At 32.7% G+C, this 19,330-nt stretch overlaps 3 protein-coding genes across 7 annotated transcripts; all 3 read left to right on the top strand.

The window, feature by feature from the left end:
* Nucleotides 1-2,032: 2,032 nt before the first annotated feature.
* LOC111007168 (cytochrome P450 CYP72A219) lies at nt 2,033-7,458 on the top strand. Of its 2 annotated transcripts, XM_088120082.1 has the most exons (6): nt 2,033-2,353; nt 2,757-2,766; nt 5,544-5,784; nt 5,870-6,114; nt 6,203-6,596; nt 6,881-7,458. In XM_088120082.1, exons 1-6 carry the CDS (start codon nt 2,077-2,079, stop codon nt 7,304-7,306), a joined length of 1,593 nt encoding a protein of 530 aa, XP_087976208.1. In that variant the 5' UTR covers nt 2,033-2,076; the 3' UTR covers nt 7,307-7,458. The 2 variants fall into 2 exon arrangements, with proteins under 2 accessions (XP_087976208.1, XP_087976207.1); XM_088120081.1 differs by lacking the exons at nt 2,033-2,353; nt 2,757-2,766 and adding an exon at nt 4,658-5,191 and having other exon boundaries at nt 5,567-5,784.
* A 1,601-nt stretch (nt 7,459-9,059) lies between these two features.
* On the top strand, nt 9,060-10,274 carry LOC148208056 (11-oxo-beta-amyrin 30-oxidase-like). Its single transcript, XM_088119911.1, has 3 exons — nt 9,060-9,067; nt 9,156-9,549; nt 9,834-10,274. The coding sequence occupies exons 2-3, from the start codon at nt 9,184-9,186 to the stop codon at nt 10,257-10,259; spliced, it is 792 nt and encodes a 263-aa protein (XP_087976037.1). The 5' UTR covers nt 9,060-9,067; nt 9,156-9,183; the 3' UTR covers nt 10,260-10,274.
* A 1,484-nt stretch (nt 10,275-11,758) lies between these two features.
* On the top strand, nt 11,759-18,918 carry LOC111008576 (SH2 domain-containing protein B). Of its 4 annotated transcripts, XM_022281319.2 has the most exons (12): nt 11,763-12,273; nt 13,154-13,339; nt 13,673-13,879; nt 13,992-14,081; nt 14,177-14,254; nt 14,557-14,721; nt 15,123-15,485; nt 15,668-15,951; nt 16,255-16,417; nt 16,937-17,286; nt 18,213-18,290; nt 18,421-18,918. In XM_022281319.2, the coding sequence occupies exons 1-12, from the start codon at nt 12,142-12,144 to the stop codon at nt 18,437-18,439; spliced, it is 2,115 nt and encodes a 704-aa protein (XP_022137011.1). In that variant the 5' UTR covers nt 11,763-12,141; the 3' UTR covers nt 18,440-18,918. The 4 variants fall into 4 exon arrangements, 3 of the variants coding, with proteins under 3 accessions (XP_022137027.1, XP_087976214.1, XP_022137011.1); XR_015789003.1 differs by lacking the exons at nt 18,213-18,290; nt 18,421-18,918 and adding an exon at nt 16,682-16,826 and having other exon boundaries at nt 11,759-12,273; nt 16,937-17,078; XM_022281335.2 differs by lacking the exons at nt 18,213-18,290; nt 18,421-18,918 and adding an exon at nt 16,682-16,745 and having other exon boundaries at nt 11,759-12,273; nt 16,937-17,074.
* The last annotated feature ends 412 nt before the right edge of the window (nt 18,919-19,330 follow it).

Below are 19,330 nucleotides of genomic sequence, written 5' to 3'. Positions count from 1 at the left end.
TAGGTGCAAAATTAACAACCAAAATAACAAAAATTGGAAATTCAGCCTATACACAATAGAAAAAAGAAAAATAAATTTTCCCTTAAATAACACTGTTTAAGGAATTGAAAAGTTTGAATCGGAGGCACATAAAAAGTCACTAAATATATTCTTAGAAAATTTCGAACCAGACCATTTGTACTTACTTCAATGAAGGAAGCGCGGGCTTCTTTGATAGAAGAACTTTTTTTATCCCGTTTTTAATTTAACAATAAACAAGTCCGAACTAATTGAATGCTTGTGCCAAAAATTCCTTGAAAATAAATAAGATATTAAACACAACATTAATAGCTAGTCTTCTTTTGAGCTTACTATTAATTTGTAAGTAGTACTCTTAAGGCAGTTCGAACATTAATAACTAATTTGGTGCAAGCCTTCTTTTGGATCGACAAAAACCCACATGGCATAGCTTAATGTTATTTATGTTCATCGCTGTAAGTGAATATGTTATTGGACCAGAATAGTAGCTTCCTTTGAACGGTTACAAGAATGCATAAATAGCAAATTCACTAACATCTTATAATTTTAACAATATCAATTATTTAGTAACAAATGCTACTTTGACAACATGTTCCTTCACTTTGATATAACTAAAATAAAGTTATGCACGCAAGATTTAATTTTTTATATTGTTAATTATATTTATATGAAAATAAAATATCAAAGTTATTTTAAATAATTAATCATGTATAAATTTTATTAAATTGGTAAAAGGTCCTTAAAATAAGCCAAATGTCCCATAAAAACCAAATCCAACCATTAAAACTTAAGAATCGGACAAATTATTCCAACATTGATTTGGTTCGGCGGCCCACCGGTTTGGTTCAAAAATCGAAGAGGACACACGTGGCGAGCCTAGAGACCATACGTGGCACGTGCCGGAACCGTGGTTCCTTATTAACCGCCATCTGTCAGTCTCAGTAAAACAACTATTATGGTATGTGTTTCATAAAACAATATATATTTAGGCATTCCAACCATAGTTTACCAACATCATATAACAATTTGATATTGAAATTCAATTTCAAATCGAGCAACATACCATTAAAGAAGAAATAAAAAAATAGCATAATTCTTCCATTACGACCATGTAGAACAACATGTTTGAAAATGAATATCAAATCAGAATCCATGATTATAAACATATTTCATAATAAAAAACTCTATTGTGAAAACTTTCAATTCAACAAAAACAATATGTGTATATCTTACTCTGATACCATTTGGTGTAATTACTAATAATAGCAATAACCTTAAGATGATTATGCATATCAAATTATTAAAATCGAGAACATAAATGATTACATCTATATTGGATTGGATCTTCTTAACTAAATACACCATAACTCAAAACTCTCTCTTGTCATATAGAAAACAGGAGAACTGAAATATGTTTATCGTATTGGAGACCATAACTTTTGTGTCCTATTTATAAATTCTTCCTGACCCCGTCAAATCTAGTCAGATTAAATGACTAGACGAGAAATATAGATGAAGAACGATCAAACTTGAATTAAATCGTGTTTTCGACAGTACCTCTCTATTGGATTAGATCTTCCTCAACGAAATGCACCGGAACTCTATAGAAAACAGGAGAACTGAAATATGTTTACCGTATTGGAGACACCATAAAATCGGATAAGAGTAAATGACTAGGCAAGAGAATTATAGATGATATATAGATGAGAACAATATCTTCATTGGTATGACACCTTTTAGGTGAAACTTCAAGCCGTGCGGATTGTATCCAAAGCGTACAATATCATACTATTGTAAAGTACCGTTATTCTTGTTAACACACCTAAATAAAAGTTCATACTTAATGAAAGTCAAATAAGTCCATTTCTTTGCCAATGACTTTAATTGTTCCATTAAATAGTTTAATAATAAGTATATTAATACGTGGTCTACGTATTATTAGAATGTACAAATATTCTAGAACTCTCCTCCCTCGCCACAACCATTAATAAATAAGCTGAAACGAAATTGTGCTTGAAAGTTCTCTCAAATAATTTTGTATTTGTTTTTCCTGTGTGCATGGAGACGATGATGTCAGTTGTTTGGATTTGGGTGGTGGTTTTAGTGGGATTATTATGGGGATGGAGTGTTGTCAACTGGGTTTGGGTCAGGCCAAAGAAGCTTGAGAACTTGCTCAGAGGCCAAGGCTTCGCCGGAAATTCCTACCGGATTTTCTACGGCGACTTGAAGGATCGATCGGCCCTGTCGGAGCGGGCAAACTCCAAGCCGATGAACTTCTCCCATCATATTGCTCCACGTATCATCCCCTCCGAATATCAAACCATACAAAACTATGGTAAATTTACGTCTCTTCTTAACTTTTTGGTTCAGCCCTTATGATGGACGTTAATGGATTCTCAGTACGAATAATATTTGAGGTGGTTATCTAGGTACTTGATCCTAGTTACTATATCATTAAAGAATTGACAGCTAAAAGAGATAAAATTCGACAAACATTGAAAAATTGACAACTATTTTTTATATTTTCTCTCTCTTTTTCGATGCATTCCTAGATTTTAGTTGTTATTTTATTAATAGTGGGCTTATTTATGAGCAAGTACCTAAATTTTATCCTTCTTTGAGTGAACGAGGAGGGATGTTTAAGTAACTTTTCTCGAGAAGTTACCATACTCTCTATGGTAGATCACGTGGATCTATTTCAAGAGTAGTTATAAGATTTCTTCATCGAGAAAAGAGAGGATATAGGATGTGAACAAAGAGACGTATGATTTTCTTTGTAGACCAGCATGGATATGAAGTTGTGGATCCTTTACTAAGAATAATAATATTTTGGTGCTTACTGGTAAGTATCTTCCTAAATATAACCACTATTCAAAAATCGACAACTATTTTTCTTGAAAAAAGAACTATTTTCTCACTTAGCTGTCAATTTTTTAATGGTGGTAATTAGAGATACTTACTCATCAGTAAATACCTAAATATTATTCTTACTTAAACAACAATTTTCATCTATGTGAGCCTATCAAAAGTATCTCTTACCGACCACCATGGGGCACTTGAAAACTTAGCAAAAAAAAAAAACTAATATTTATTTGCAAATTAGCAATCACATCTCAATTTTTATTTTTATTTATTTATTATTATTATTTTTTTGTAAATATAGCAAAACTTGGAGGTTCAACTCATCCATAAAATAGAAAAATTCCAATTTACTCTCAAGTTTCTCTCATTTTGATATACCTCATAGTGAATACCATTTAGTTTTTGATATACCATTGATATATATACCTTATAGTCATATCATTTAGTCTCTTATATATCATTGATATACCTCAAAGTCATACCATTTAGTTTTTCTATATTGATGTACCTTATTTAATTACCGATATATATATGTATCCTGATATGCTATTGATGATTGACCGCCTGTCTTCCCATATGATTTTAGATTCTTTATAAATCACTAATTTTGAAGTAAGAAAAATGAGGTTGTGATCATGTATATATATAACCAACCCAACTTAAATATTAGTTTATTACATCTTTTCCGTTCATAAAATAGAGTATAGAGTATAGAAGAACTATATATAAATTGTAAATCAGGAGTAAATAAAATTTAATCATTAACGTGGCAAGGTATATCAAGTTTTACTATAAACTTTTAATTTCATCAAATTGCACTTTAACTTAGATAAATGTTGCAATCTTCATTTAAAATTTTAAAAAGTATTTCAATTTGTACTCTTCAGTAGATTTTCGTTTTAAATTTTATTAAAAAACGTATTATTGTATATGTCAATTAGTTATAAAACATGTATAAGTTACAAAATTGATAGAATTGAGACAACAACATTATAGATGGTTTTTTTTCTCCTCTTGTTAATTTTTTTTTTGTCTTTGAAGAGTTTTATAATGGTAGATTTATGGCACTAATCAAATTTATAATCTTGATTTTCATTAAATTAATATGTTTTTTAAAAGTTTTTTACATTATTTTTATTTTAAATTAGTGGATAACCTGCCAGCTGCATGAGCTCAACTCTAATTGACATCAATCTCTGAACAAGAGTTAAATATATAGATTAAGAGTGTGTTTGAGAGTGATTTTGGCATGCATTGTTAAAATCAATTCCCTTTCTATTAATCAATCATGTCTGACAAATTAAAAAATTGATTTTTAAGATATTATTTCGATGGTAATTTTAAAAAATCAATTATATTAAACATATCCTAAGTAATATTTAAAAACTAAACTATAATAAGTCATTACGACATTAGATGGAAAAGTAAAACAAATAACCTAAAGTATGACTTTATACCTACATAATTTGATATTAACTTATTCAAAATAAAATATAATTGAATTATGTATAGAATAGAGAGAATGTCTACTAAAAAACAATAAGAGAGATAATTAAATTTAAAGATATTTAGTAAAGTTTTTTTTTTGGTTAAAATTAAATTTCTTAATAAAATAAAATGACTTAATTTAAACGAAAAAATTATTTAATATAATGTGATTTTTCTAGAAAACGAAAAATATACTTAAATGAGACATAATAAATTGCATGGAAGATAGAAATATGATAATTAAAAAAAAACACGAAAGAGATTAAATATGAGCCAAAAAGAAATAAAATAACTAAAAAATTTTGGAGAGATATCAAACTCCTGTGCTGTCAATTGTGAATGTAACAGATGTTCACTTAGAAGCCACTAAGCTAAAGCCCATTTTTAGAGGTCGACATATATTACTCGAAATTCAAGGTCCTCGGTAAATCCGTCCCAGGCCACCTATTAAAACCACCGTGTTCGTAAATGAGTCGATCCGATCAAAGAATTGCACCAAAATTCTCTCAAATAACTTAGTATTTGTTATTCCTCGTGTGTGGAGAAGATATGTCAGTTGTATGGATTTGGATGGTGGTTTTGGTGAGCTTGGTTGGATTATTATGGGGATGGAGTGTTGTGAACTGGCTTTGGCTCAGGCCGAAGAGACTTGAGCAGTTGCTCAGAGGCCAAGGCTTCGCCGGAAATTCCTACCGGATTTTCTACGGCGACTTGAACGACGGATTGGCCCTGTCGGAGCGGGCAAACTCCAAGCCGATGAACTTCTCCCATCATATTGCTCCACGTATCATCCCCTCCGAATATCAAACCATACAAAACTATGGTAAATTTACATCCCTTCTTTATTCGACCCTTACGACGGATGCTAATGAGTTCTCAGTACAAATAATATTTAGGTGTTTATCAAGGTAGGTATATCATTAAAAAAATTGTCAACTACTTATTTTTATTTTCTCCATACATTCATATTTCTTAATTATCATTTTTTAGTGGTCTTACCTATCGGCAAACACTTAAATTTTATTCTCATTTGAATAAAAACAAAGAGTGATGTTTAAATAACTTTTCTCGAGAAAGTTATTCCACTCTATGATGGATCTATTTGGATGACTAGTTCTAAGATTTCTTTACGAGAAAAAAGAGAATTTAAATGTTTATATATTATGTTTAAGGAGTGGATATATGAAATATGTTGCAGGTAAGAATTCATTCACGTGGTTTGGGCCGTATCCAAGAGTGCACATAATGGAGCCAGAAAAACTCAAAGATATATTTTCTCTAATTGATGATGTTCCTAAGCCAAATTTAAACCCCATGATCAAGCTACTTTTAGAAGGAATTGTAAGCTACCAAGGGGCAAAATGGGCCAAACACAAGAAGATAATTGCCCCTGCATTTCACTTCTTAAAGTTGAAGGTATTGAACATTATTAATTCTCATATTATTCCTTTTTCTTTTGGAGTTGCTGAATTCTAATTGTTAGATCCACACACATTTACAGGACATGGTACCAACATTCTTCAACACGTGTAACGAGATGGTTAGCCAATGGGAAAGATTAGTTTCAAAGGACGGATCGTGCGAGTTGGATGTCATGCCTTATCTTCATAATTTAACGGCCGATATCATCTCTCGAACCGCATGTGGGAGTAGCTACAAGGAAGGACAAATGATCTTCCAACTTTTGAAAGAATTGATTGAGCTGGTAACTAAATCAGCATCTGGGTTTTATATTCCAGGATGGAGGTACGTAAAACTAATCATTTCTAATTTAAAATTTCTCTTCTCCCTGATCACAAGCTATTATTATTATTATTTTTGTGTGTGTGTGCAGGTTTGTACCAACCAAATCGAACAATGAAATGAAAAGATTAGACAGAGAAATAAGTAATTTGCTTTTGGGTATCATAAAGAAAAGGCAAAAGTCCTTAGAGAATGGTGAATTAGCAGTACAAAAAAGAGATTTGTTAGGTCTTCTCTTGGAATCAAATTTAAATGAAATTCGAGAACATGACAATAATAAAGATGTTGGCATAAGTTTAGAAGATGTTGTTAAAGAATGCAAGGTTTTCTATCTAGCTGGCCAAGAAACCACAGCATCATTACTAGTTTGGACGATGGTTCTATTGAGTTCACACAAGGAATGGCAAGAACGAGCTAGAGCAGAGGTCCTTCAAGTCTTTGGAAACAAAGAACCTCATTATGATGGTTTGACTCACCTTAAAGTCGTAAGTCAATTTATTCTCTACTATTTTAATTATTATTGTTTATCTTTTAATTAAAAAAGTATAGTACTATAAGTGAAAAATAAAACAATAAGAAGAGTATAAGGTTTGAATCTCTGCCATGCATTGTTGAACTAAAAAAAAGAAGAATATATTGTACAAGATCTTGAGAAATAATGTGAATTTTATGTTAAGATTCATAATTGGTGATAAGAGGAGCTGCTAATGCATCTTATAGGCCTTGTTAGGTCCCTTCATGTCTTCCTTAACATCTTACAATGCCACAGGTAACTATGATTTTGAACGAGGTCCTACGGCTATACCCACCTGCTGGTATGCTGAATCGTATTTTTGAAAAAGAGACCAGACTTGGAGAATTAATAATGCCTGGGGGAGTGTTGTTGGGCATACCAGTTATTCTAATCCATCGTGATCGTGAAATATGGGGGGAGGATGCAGATGAATTCAACCCAGAGAGATTCTCAGAGGGAGTTTCTAATGCAGCAAAAGTTCAACCTGCTTTCTTCCCATTTGGATGGGGTCCTCGAATATGCATGGGCCAAAACTTTTCTATGATGGAGGCAAAAATGCTACTATCTTTAGTTCTTCGATCCTTCTCATTTGAGCTTTCTCCCTCATATACTCATGCTCCTATTGCTATTATGACCACTCAGCCTCAACATGGAGCTCATATCATCTTTCACAAATTGTAATGGTAGTCACCCTACGTTTGTGTTAAATATGACTCGTTTTTTAATTTTGGAAGAGATCAATTTATGGGATTGATATTTAAATTATTTAGCAAATTATGAGAACATATTTATTCTTCAATATCAAAATAAAAATGCAACCTCTCTTGCCTTTATTACAAGATATGAGATATTTTGGGATAAAAAGGACCAATCGACAGTTTAATTTTAAAAATGATTTTTATTTAGTTTTTAAAACTTGGCTTAAATATTAAAAACGTTTCTAAAAAGTAAATATCATAGTAGTATTTATAAGTTTAAGTTAGAAAATTAAGGGTCCGTTTGATAACCATTGTAGTTTTTGATTTTTGTTGTTTTTAGTTTTTGGTTATTGGTTTTCTATTTTTAAAAACAAAAACCATATATGTTTGATAACGATTTTTATTTTTTGTTTTTGAAAAACAGAAAACCAAAACATGTTTGGTAACCATTTTTAGTTTTTTGTTTTTAAAAAGTTAGAAAATTGAAAATACATATAGAAAATTTTTATGTAGAGAAGATATGACAATGGTGTGGGAACGAGTGGGGATGCTCTCCCCCGTGAAAATTTTTAGTCTCCGTCTCCACCTCGTTCTTGGATCCGAGAGATATTCTCGAGAAAAATTAACGATTTTATAATTGTTTATAATTATTTTTAGAATTTAAGTATAAAAAAAGTGTAACAAATATATATTAATTATTTAAAAAATAGAATCGGGGACGGGACGGGGTTGGGACATGCATTTCCTATTTTTGGGATATGCGGAACGCCTAATGTACAGACATGAAAATACAAGTTTAGAGGAATGCAAATAAACTTTTGAAAGATAAATTTTAGAGAGATAAATAAAAAAATTTAGAAAAAAAATAGTGAAAGAAAAGTTAAAGACAAAAAGAGAAAAATTGTAGAGAAAAAAAATAAAGTCGAGAGGAAAAGATATGTTAAAGAAAAAAATTATAAAGAAAGAGAAAAATTATAGTGGAAATAAATTTAGAGATAAAAACAAGATTCAAAATATAATTTTTAAAGAAAATAAATAAATACAAAGATAAATAAAAGTTACCGTTAAAGAAAATTGAACGAAAAAATAAAATCAGAGGAAAGAATAGATTACGAATAAAAAGAAATGTTATAAAAAATGAAATTTTAAAGAGAAAAAAGTTAGAAAAGATATTAAATTTTTAGACAGAGAAAAACTGGTCTATAAGGAAAAAAAACAAAAATACAGCAAAATTTGGAGAGAGATAAATAATAATAAATATTCAAAATATGAAAACTCTTCACAGAGAAAAATAAAGTTTGTAGAGAGAAATTTAGAAATAATAAAGTTTTAGAGTGAGAAATAAATTGTTTAAACATAAATGAGAGAAAGAAAAAAAAAGTTGAGTAATAGAAGAAAAAATGAGATTTTGAAAACTCCATTTTTTTTTGTTTTTGAAATTTATATAGAATTTCAAAATGGTTTTTGAAAAACAAAAAACAGAAGATTGAATTAATTATCGAATAATCATATTTGAAAAACTAAAAATAAAAAACAAAAAACAAAAAACGAAATGGTTACGAATCCAACCTAAAACAAACAAGTTTTGGTCCAAGTGAAAGTGTTGAAGAAAAGTATAAGAAGAAAGTGACAAATGGAGAGAGAACTTGGAATCGCGGTGCCAAGAGGCAGACTTCACCTTGGGATAGTTATGAGCAACTTGTAATTTTGAAATTTTAGATTGAAAGAAAATTCCAGGATGGAAGTACGTAAAACTAATCATTTCTAATTTAAAATTTCTCTTCTCCCTGATCACAGGCTATTATTATTATTATTTTTTTTTGCGTGTGCAGGTTTGTACCAACCAAATCGAACAATGAAATGAAAAGATTAGACAGAGAAATAAGTAATTTGCTTTTGGGTATCATAAAGAACAGGCAAAAGTCCTTAGAGAATGGTGAATTAGCAGTACAAAAAAGAGATTTGTTAGGTCTTCTCTTGGAATCAAATTTAAATGAAATTCGAGAACATGACAATAATAAAGATGTTGGCATAAGTTTAGAAGATGTTGTTAAAGAATGCAAGGTTTTCTATCTAGCTGGCCAAGAAACCACAGCATCATTACTAGTTTGGACGATGGTTCTATTGAGTTCACACAAGGAATGGCAAGAACGAGCTAGAGCAGAGGTCCTTCAAGTCTTTGGAAACAAAGAACCTCATTATGATGGTTTGACTCACCTTAAAGTCGTAAGTCAATTTATTCTCTACTATTTTAATTATTATTGTTTATCTTTTAATTAAAAAAGTATAGTACTATAAGTGAAAAATAAAACAATAAGAAGAGTATAAGGTTTGAATCTCTGCCATGCGTTGTTGAACTAAAAAAAAGAAGAATATATTGTACAAGATCTTGAGAAATAATGTGAATTTTATGTTAAGATTCATAATTGGTGATAAGAGGAGCTGCTAATGCATCTTATAGGCCTTGTTAGGTCCCTTCATGTCTTCCTTAACATCTTACAATGTCACAGGTAACTATGATTTTGAACGAGGTCCTACGGCTATACCCACCTGCTGGTATGCTGAATCGTATTTTTGAAAAAGAGATCAGACTTGGAGAATTAATAATGCCTGGGGGAGTGTTGTTGGGCATACCAGTTATTCTAATCCATCGTGATCGTGGAATATGGGGGGAGGATGCAGATGAATTCAACCCAGAGAGATTCTCAGAGGGAGTTTCTAATGCAGCAAAAGTTCAACCTGCTTTCTTCCCATTTGGATTGGGTCCTCGAATATGCATGGGCCAAAACTTTTCTATGATGGAGGCAAAAATGCTACTATCTTTAGTTCTTCGATCCTTCTCATTTGAACTTTCTCCATCATATATTCATGCTCCTACTGTCATTATGAATACTCTGCCTCAACATGGAGCTCGTATCATCTTTCACAAATTGTAATCGTAATCACCTAAATGTGTTAGATGATTTATTTTGAGTTAATTTCTATATGCAATATTTGTGATGTTGCTCAATGGGACAGGTTTCTTGGCACCATTTTTTTTGTTTTGGATATGGCTTCAATGTCATTATCTGTGGTTAGAATTAAAATAAAAGGCACAAATTCAAAACTTTCATCGGTGTTTTGTTTTATTTTATATCTGGTTCGGTAATTATTTTGTTTTTTATTTTTCATATTTTTAAAAATTAGATTCGTAAACATATTTGTTTTGTATTTATCTTTAAAAAAAATATTTTTTAAATCTAAACTAAAATTTCAAAAAGTTGTTTTTGTTTTTGAAATTAAGCCCAATGCATTTACAAGAAAGACTTTTATCCTATATTTTCATTGAAATAACAATTTAGTTTCTTAATGCTTTAATTTGAAATGATTTAGTCAATGTATTTTCAAATTGGTAGTCGTTTAGTCCCTATGTAATAATTTAATCTATGTATTTAAAGTTTGTGATAATTTAGTCCCTATTGTAATTTTTTTTTGTAAAGTTTATTATATATGTAGATTGATAAAACGACGAAGGACCAAATGTATTTATAAATTACAAAGACTAAATTGTTATATGATAGAAATCGAAATTTAATTTTTATGAGATTTTTATAGTTAGGGACTAAACTTTTACAAATTTTAAACTATGAGACTACGTTGTTACAACTAAAGTCCACGACTAAATTGTTACCGAACATGACTAAATCTTTACAAAAAGTTTAGAGACTAAATCATTACTTTAATGAAAATACAAAAATCAAATATGCTTTTTAATATATTTCTAAATTTTAAATTAAAATATATTAAGAAAAATATTAAATGGGAAAATTGACAGTGAAAATATTTATTCATGAAATAAATATAAAATGGTTAAATTACAACCTCAGTTCATGAACATCACGATTGTATCCTACTTTCTTCTAAAATAAATAAATAAATAAAAATAATAATAAAATAAGAAATAATGATGTTATGGTACATGGTTTCTAAATTTTAAAAGAAACCACTTAAATTTTAGAATAACTTTTATCGGTCTTTTGATTTTTTTTAATACAAGATAGTGGAGATTGAAATCTATTAATTAGAGATATATACGCATTATTGCTTTGATTTGTCTTTGATATTGTTACTTAAATATTAATGAAAGTTTATATCAACTAACAAGTATCGATTTGACACAATGTAACACGAGAGAATGTATATTATAAATTGAATAAAATAAAGTTGAACAAACCAAAATAATTAGTTCTCGACTTTTACAGTAACACGAGATTGGAGATTCCAATCTTACTAGAAAAAAAAATTTAATTAGAAAGAAAAATTACATCATAAAATTTCCCTGCACAATAAAGCTGTGTATTTCCTAAAATTTCAAAATCAAACAGTAAAAAAGGAGACCGCGGGAGGGATTCCAAAGATTTTACAATTTATCCAAAATTTTCAGATTTCGTTCAATCAATCTTCAAGCAGGGCAATGCACAAATTACAAACAGTACCAACATTCGAAAACCCCTGCCAAATTTCTTCTTCCAATCATCTTCTTCCACGACACAATACCAACGACTCAAATCGCTGACTTCGAATCACAACCGGTCAATTTGAGTCGTCTACGGTAATAATCGAACCACCCGATCAAAACCCAGTTCCTAGCGCCATCGGAGCACTGCACCAACCGTTAACAGCCGTCAGAAGGGAGCTGCGTTTCCCTTGGGAGAGGCCGTAGTAATCGTGGATTTGAGAGAAAAAAAGGTTTGGGAGTGGAAATGGAGGTTCAGCTTTGATGGGTTGTGGTGAAACAAAGGAGCCCTTTTGAGATTGTTGCTCGAAAGAGTGAGAATCATGGGTAGCGAGGAATGCTCGCTGCTCAAGAATCTGAGGCTGGAAATTGATGGAGATGATGGAAGGTTTACTCTCTGCTTCTGGGTTTATCTCATGAGTTCTTCCACATTCCCTGTTACAATCCTTCATCAGGTTTGTTTAACTTTTGCCAATCTTATATTTGCTAATGTTTGTTTTTTCCCCTTGATCTTGTATCCATTATCGTCTTCCTGTGTATTTTTTATGTGGAAACCTGTTTCTTTTTTGTTTTCTTGGTCTAAGAATTGGGTGTTTTTGAGCACCCTTTGTTTGTAGAGTGACTGTTCTATGTTTGTAGTACATCTGATAAAATCCTCGATATTCATTTGTCTTGCCTCTGACCTATTCTGAACATCATATTTTTCAGGCATCTTATAATATGTGTGTATGCGCAGTTTTTTTCCATGTGTGTGTTTTTTTTTCTTTAATATTTTTGGCATCTTTTGAAACGAGCCCACCAGTTCTTACACTGATCATGTAATAGTAAGGAAGCCATATACTTTGTTGCTTTTAATTGTCAAGCTCTTTTATGAACACTATGACTAGAACATGGAAAATTATGCTAAATTTAAGTAGGTTACCTCCTTTATCTCCTTTATCTCCTTTGATTTTTTTTTTAACTTCTTTTACTTTGGATAAAAATTTAGTTTCTTCTTCAAAGTTACATGCTTTGGTAATTCGGGTATTTCTTATTTGGAAGTTATAAAATATCATTGCAAAGGAATCCGTATGGATATTTGAAATGTTCCCCTAGTTGAGATGCAGTGATCAATATTATCTTCTGATTTCACAGTGAAATCCAATTATCTCAATCTAGGAATACAATTCTCTCATTACGTGCTTTGATAGTTTCTAGGAATGATGCCTTTGGATTGAGCAAATTTCTAGATAAGTTCACTTTCTTGGTTTTCACATGTCAATGGTTTGAATTTCTAGACTGTTGAGTTGAGTACCATTTTACCTTTCCTACTTTGTTTTGGATGAGTTGCTTCAGGTGCAGTTAGATTCATCAGGCACGTCTCCTTTTCTCGTTCTTAGTGAAAGGAATAAAATAAAGATTATGCCATTGACTGCCTTACACAAAGCTGATGAAGGTTCCAGCCCTGGTGGTTCTTCTTCTGGAAATGAAGTTTCGCATGACTCTGATTTTATGGAAAAATGGGTTCACATTGGATGTGAGGTATTATCAGCTCGACTACTTAACAAGTCTTTTGCAGCATAATATTTTTCCAAACTGTGTTATTTGATTAAATTGATCTTTACTCTTACTATATTCTCATATTTCCTGTTTGAAATATGTTGCAAATTGTTTAAGTAAAACAATTTATTATAAAGGATATGTGGTCGATGAAATTGCTGATTGGCGAACCAATTGCTATAGATATTTTACAGCTAAATATAGGATGAAAGAGATGCTTACTTTTTGAGTTTTCATTAGCACACGTGGCCTTTTTCCCCATTAGCACATGTGCTAGCCACAAAAGAGATGCTTACTCTGAGTTTTCATTTTCAGGTCTCCACTGATTTTGTCCGGCTTCATATTGATGGGAAAATGGTTGGAGAAAAGTCTGCGTCATCCTCACTTAGTGAAGATGCCATTCCAAGGGGTTTGGGGAAGATTGTTTTAGGCAGTAATGGTGAAGACAACAGTGTGCAGGGCTATGTTCATAATGCAAAAGTTTTTCCCTTGGTTTCATCGATTAGGGATCATTACGTCGAGGTACGGTGGGACTGTCTTTCCATATGTTGATTTTAAAATGAACTAATTGAATTTCATGGAAAAACCAAGAAAATTTTTCTTTGATCATTTATGCTGCTACAATACTTACCAGGACCTACCGGTTAAGTTATTTATCGACAACTCTTCCACCATGGAGATTGAAGAGGGCAGTGATGGCATTTGGAATATAGTTGGTGGCAAGGTTAGGGAGCTTTCTGTTACCTGCTTCTAGTTGCAATGGTTACGTTTTTTACCTCTCTTGATGCTAATTTTTTGCTTCTTCCTTGCAAGCCGCAGCCATCTTGCCGTAGAAATTTTGCGTTGGATGTTATGCTGTTAGATTCCTCCGGCCAGCCTGTTTTGAAGGAACTCGAGGTTTGTGCCAATGATATGATAGTGGTCAATTGTAGTCTTCAAGAGATTGCCAATTCCCAATTGGCAAGGGCTTGGTCTCTTGGTCATACTGGCTTAGAGGTCTCAAGTTCATACCTTCCAATGAGTTTAATAACAAAAACCCTTGATGTCTCCTAGGTCCGGGCTTTGAGGCGGGTGCGGGTACCCATAGGTATAGGGGAGTAAAGCTCCGACTCCTAGTTATTAAAAAAAAAAAGGAGATAGTGGTCAATTAGGTGACATCTGGACGCTCACTTTGGCAGTTTTTACTCATTTCGTGACAGGTTGTTGCCTCCCTCATCTATGCTGATAGCGGGGAAGCTGTGGAGAAGTCAGGTGATGAAGAAGCTCCCCTTTTGGCAAGCTACGATGGTGTTGAATTTGCTTCAAGTGACAGACCAAGTAAACTGTTGCATGGGCGTGCATCCTTTAAGCTAAAAATATCTCAGGTAGATGGCAGGATAAATCTGCTGATATTTGTTCGAAATTTTCCAAAATTCCTGTACATTGTTATTCTATCATTTGTCTTCAAAATGTTTGAAAGTTGTGGTAATTAGGGATCATGTTACATCTGCATACTAGGAATTTCTTTGTCTGAGAACTCTATACCCCTATGAGCAATACAGTCATCCTTTTTCTTTCTTTCTTTTTTTTTTGGATTGATTATGCCCATGATCCTCTTGTTGCCATGTACAATCTTTTTTAAAAATAAATTGATGTTATATATTGATGGATACAATGAGGAACAGAAAGTTCCTCTTGTAATTTGAATCAAAACTAGATTTCCTCTGCCTTATTCTTTTCAACTTATGTTATAGTTGTTCCATAACTTTCTATTTTGCGATTTCAGCTATCTTCTAAATGCGATAACAAGCTCTTCCGCATTAGATTTTGCATACCTAAAGTTGAGAGGTATCCCTTCCTCGAGGCTCTCTCTTCTCCAATTCGCTGCATCTCAAGGAGTCGAAACACTCGCATGTCAACTCTGATGTGGAAAAGATCTACCTTCCATCCACATGATGTATCTCGGTCATCTGGTTTGGACAATGGAACATCAGAACATGAACATGTTTCTTTAGATGAAGAAAAACCAAGTCCACTATTGAAGAGGATTAAATTAGGACAAGATAGAGTTTTACCAACCTCTAATGATGATGCTGCATTAGGGCAACCAGATGAAGAATGCAATTCTCATTCTTTTACTGCTAATGAGGTATTTGTTATTTACTTTTTAAATTTGATCTAACATGCACCCCAATAATGGATGATTGTTCAATAAAAGTAAACTTTGTAAAAACAAGGATGGTTAGATTGCATTCTGAATGGAAATTCTTATGCTTTTGTTAGTCTAGTGACTTATCTTAGTCACATTGTTAACAAGTCTTGCTGTTCTAGGCTGAAAATGGATTTCGCACAAATTTAACAGAAAGACCCAAAAATAATGGATCGATAGGAGCCTCTCCATCGGACTCCGGGAGCACTGAAGCCAGACATTCGGCTCTAAATAGAACTGCAACCAGTGGAAATCCAATCTCGGATGTTAACATTTTCAAATATTGCCTAGCAGGTTTATCTGAGAAGTCTCTTCTGCTCAAGGAGATTGCAACCTCTGTGTCGAAGGAAGATGTTATGGACTTTGCCGACCATGTTTCCCTATATTCTGGATGTTTACACCACAGGTAATCTACAATCTTAATTACACGGTAATTGTACTTTCTTTGGGATTTCTGTGACATTATTCCCCAGGGTTCATCAAAACACTGAATTTTCTTCTTTTGTTTTGTGTGCTGTATTATACTAGTTTCCTCGCTAGTCTTAAATTGCAATTGCAATATAATTTTTTTAACCTTGTGTGATGTCTTATACTAATTCCTCCCCTATAGACTTACCTACTAATCTAATTCGCTTCTAGTAAGACAAGGAAAAAAAAAAGACAAGACTTCACTTTTTTCTCTCTCTCTCTCTCTCTCTTTTCACCTCAGGCATCAAATTTTAATGGCAAGAAAGTTAGTAGAGGAGGGAACGCGAGCTTGGAATTCAATCTCACAAAACAAGAATCATGTTCACTGGGAGAGTGTTGTTTTTGAGATTGAAGAGCAATTCATGAGAATTGCTGGCTGCAGCTCTAGATCTCTCACTCAGCAGGTATTCCCCATCTTCTCTTGCAAGAATTAACCATCTGTAATCATTCAACTTTGAAATGATTTATTTGGATTCAAATCTGGTTGGGCCTGTTTTATGGTGGTAGGATATCGATGAACTAAACCTTTTTTTTTTCAAAATTAAAATGAAAAAAATTAAAACTAGTCACCTTCTAACTACTCGTGTTGTGTATTTAACTTTAACATGTATCTCTCTTTGTCCAAAGAAAGTAAAAATTTTTATAGGGAGCTCCTGATGGTGTGCTAGGTACTATGTGAAAAGCTAATGATGAAGCTCAAGACCATCTCTTCATCAGTCCATTAGCCTCTAGGTTCTGCCATTCCTTATGAAATTCCTTCCATTGGTCAACTGTCTCTTGTGACGGCATCCTTTTAAAGCCGAATCTAGATCGGTGTGACTGAATATTCAACAACTGGTTACTCTTGGTTATTATGACTGACTGAGTACTAGACATATTTTCCTTAAAACGTCTTACTTAAAAGAGATTGTTTGTAAAATCAGGACTTTGAGTTGCTGAGGAGAATTTCTGGTTGCCAAGAGTATCTGGCCCAAGAGAACTTTGAGAGAATGTGGTGTTGGTTATATCCTGTAGCTTTTACTTTATCCAGACAATGGATAAATGCAATGTGGAGTTCTTTGTCGCCCAAGTGGATTGAAGGATTCATTACTAAGGAAGAAGCTGAATTATCACTTCAAGGTCCGACGGGTCTTCAAGAGCCTGGGACGTTTATTCTCCGATTTCCCACTTCAAGAAGCTGGCCTCACCCTGATGCTGGTAGCTTGGTAGTTACCTATGTTGGTAGTGATTGTTCTCTTCATCATAGGCTTCTTTTGCTTGATCACATTTTCAGGTAATAAGGTCATTTTGTTTATCCTAGTTATGAATAACATTGCAATTTGTATGATGTCATATTTGCTGGACAACTCCCCCTTAAATGGGTTTATGAATTTTCTTTGGAAGGCTAAATCTAAAGTTTAAGTACAGAAGAATTTTAGGTTGAAAACTTGAGGCTTGTTTGATAACGTTCTAGATTTTTGTCTTTTGTTTCCTCTTTTTTAATAAAGAAAAATATAATTGTATTTGGTAATCTTTATAAGTCAAGCAAAACAATATTTTTATTTATGTTTTGGAAAAAAATTGGAAACGGAAACCAGAAACAAAAAACTTGATTCTGTTGTTTCTAAAATTTCTATACAATTTTGGAAACGTTTCTAAAAATTGGGAAACAGAAAACATAAATAGTTGTCAAATGCTTAAATTTCTAAATAAAACTGAAAACAAAAAACATGAATGTTACCAAAGGGGAAACTTTCTCGAAGATTAGTGGGGTGGACTCTGAGTCGGAGCATAATGCGAGGCCTGGTTATTTAAAAAATAAAAAATAAAAGAAAAAGTGAAGTTTAGAAGGCTTAAATGTTCTTTAGTGGAAACGAGTTTGGCCGTGTTGGACATAACCTTTTAATCATTGATATCTCTGATACTGTGTACATTTAAAGGGGTATTGTATCTACAAAGTTCCATGCATTTTATCTTCCGTACTTCTAAGTGATGTTGTATCATGTTATTAATTAACAAGTACGTTACTTCATATCTTATGAATGTAATGGATTAATCCATTAAAATAGAAAAGGTGCCTTGTCAAAACATATTTCGACTATTCTCAGCAAGTTATAGACAACAATGCCTGTGTGGTTGTGCAAGTTTAGTGATAGTTTTGCCTCTTAGAGAGTATATTCACCTTCTACATGCCTAAACCATGAGGTTTGTCTTTTGTAGTTCTGCTGAAGGAGAGAAGAGTATGAGGAGTCTTCAAGACATGCTCCTAGCAGAACCCGAGCTCTCTCGATTAGGAAGGTACAATCCAAAACCTTACTTTATGAATTTTTTTCGTCTCTTCATTTGACTGTCATATCACCCTTTTCTTCCTGTGTTTGTGGGGAGGTCAAACACACCCTGCTAATGTATGTAAATCCATAATATACAGGGCAATACGAAGTCACTGAATCATTACAGAAATTGCAATGTCCATCCACATCATTTCTTTTGTTTGCTTTACCTACAGACAGCTTCCCAGTTAAGTTGTACATATTGCGAATACAAGAGTCGTCTTGAGGTGAATATTTATAGGCACGTCGGAGCAAATTCCAGAACCAAGATTTAAAAGGTCCTCTCTTCGGGATGTTACTTATCAAGTAAAAATGGTGGAACTTCGTCGGTAATACTTGTACATCAACTTGAATATTGATGAAGACGATCTGATTGTTAGTCTTCTGTCGTGTAATCGTCCCTCAGCAGTTTTGGTTGTAGTTCCTTAACAAATCCTTGAACTAGTCATCAATTCCTGTGAATGTTTTCTTATCCCAAAGTAGAATCTACTGTATGAGTTAAAACTGATTCCACCAAGAGTGATCCAAAAACTACCATTTTTTAAGGTGAAATCTCCATCTTCTTCCATTGAATGAAAACATATATTGAGAGCCCATTTCAAGTCACAGAAGGCCAAAGCATGTGATGTGAATAAATAAAAAAGTAGTCTTCCTCAGCTGTATTTCTTTCCTAATTTGCCATTGATATTGTTTTTTTTTTCCTTTTTTGACACAATTTGCCATTGATATGTTGGCTTGTGAGTTTCCCAACTCCTTGAGGGAAAGCCAAAGGACAGATGGTACAGAATCTATGGACGACAGCACAACCTTTCACATGATGCATGCTTTGCCAATTCCTTTTTCATCCTCTCTATTCTACCAACTCATCAACTATTTGTAGCTCAGATTTTCATCCATACATTTGTAATTGTTAAGGAAATTTTAAAATTTTATCATCATATTAGTGTCATGCTGGTTCGTGTTTCCTATATTTGACATTTTCTCATTAGTGAACGTTTAGTAGGTGTC

Source organism: Momordica charantia (assembly GCF_013281855.1).
Source record: "Momordica charantia cultivar OHB3-1 chromosome 11 unlocalized genomic scaffold, Mcharantia_2.0 BLBB01000011.1, whole genome shotgun sequence".
NCBI classification, from domain to species: domain Eukaryota; kingdom Viridiplantae; phylum Streptophyta; class Magnoliopsida; order Cucurbitales; family Cucurbitaceae; genus Momordica; species Momordica charantia.
Note: the sequence above shows the minus strand (reverse complement) of the source record. Positions and strands in the feature narration are given on the sequence as shown.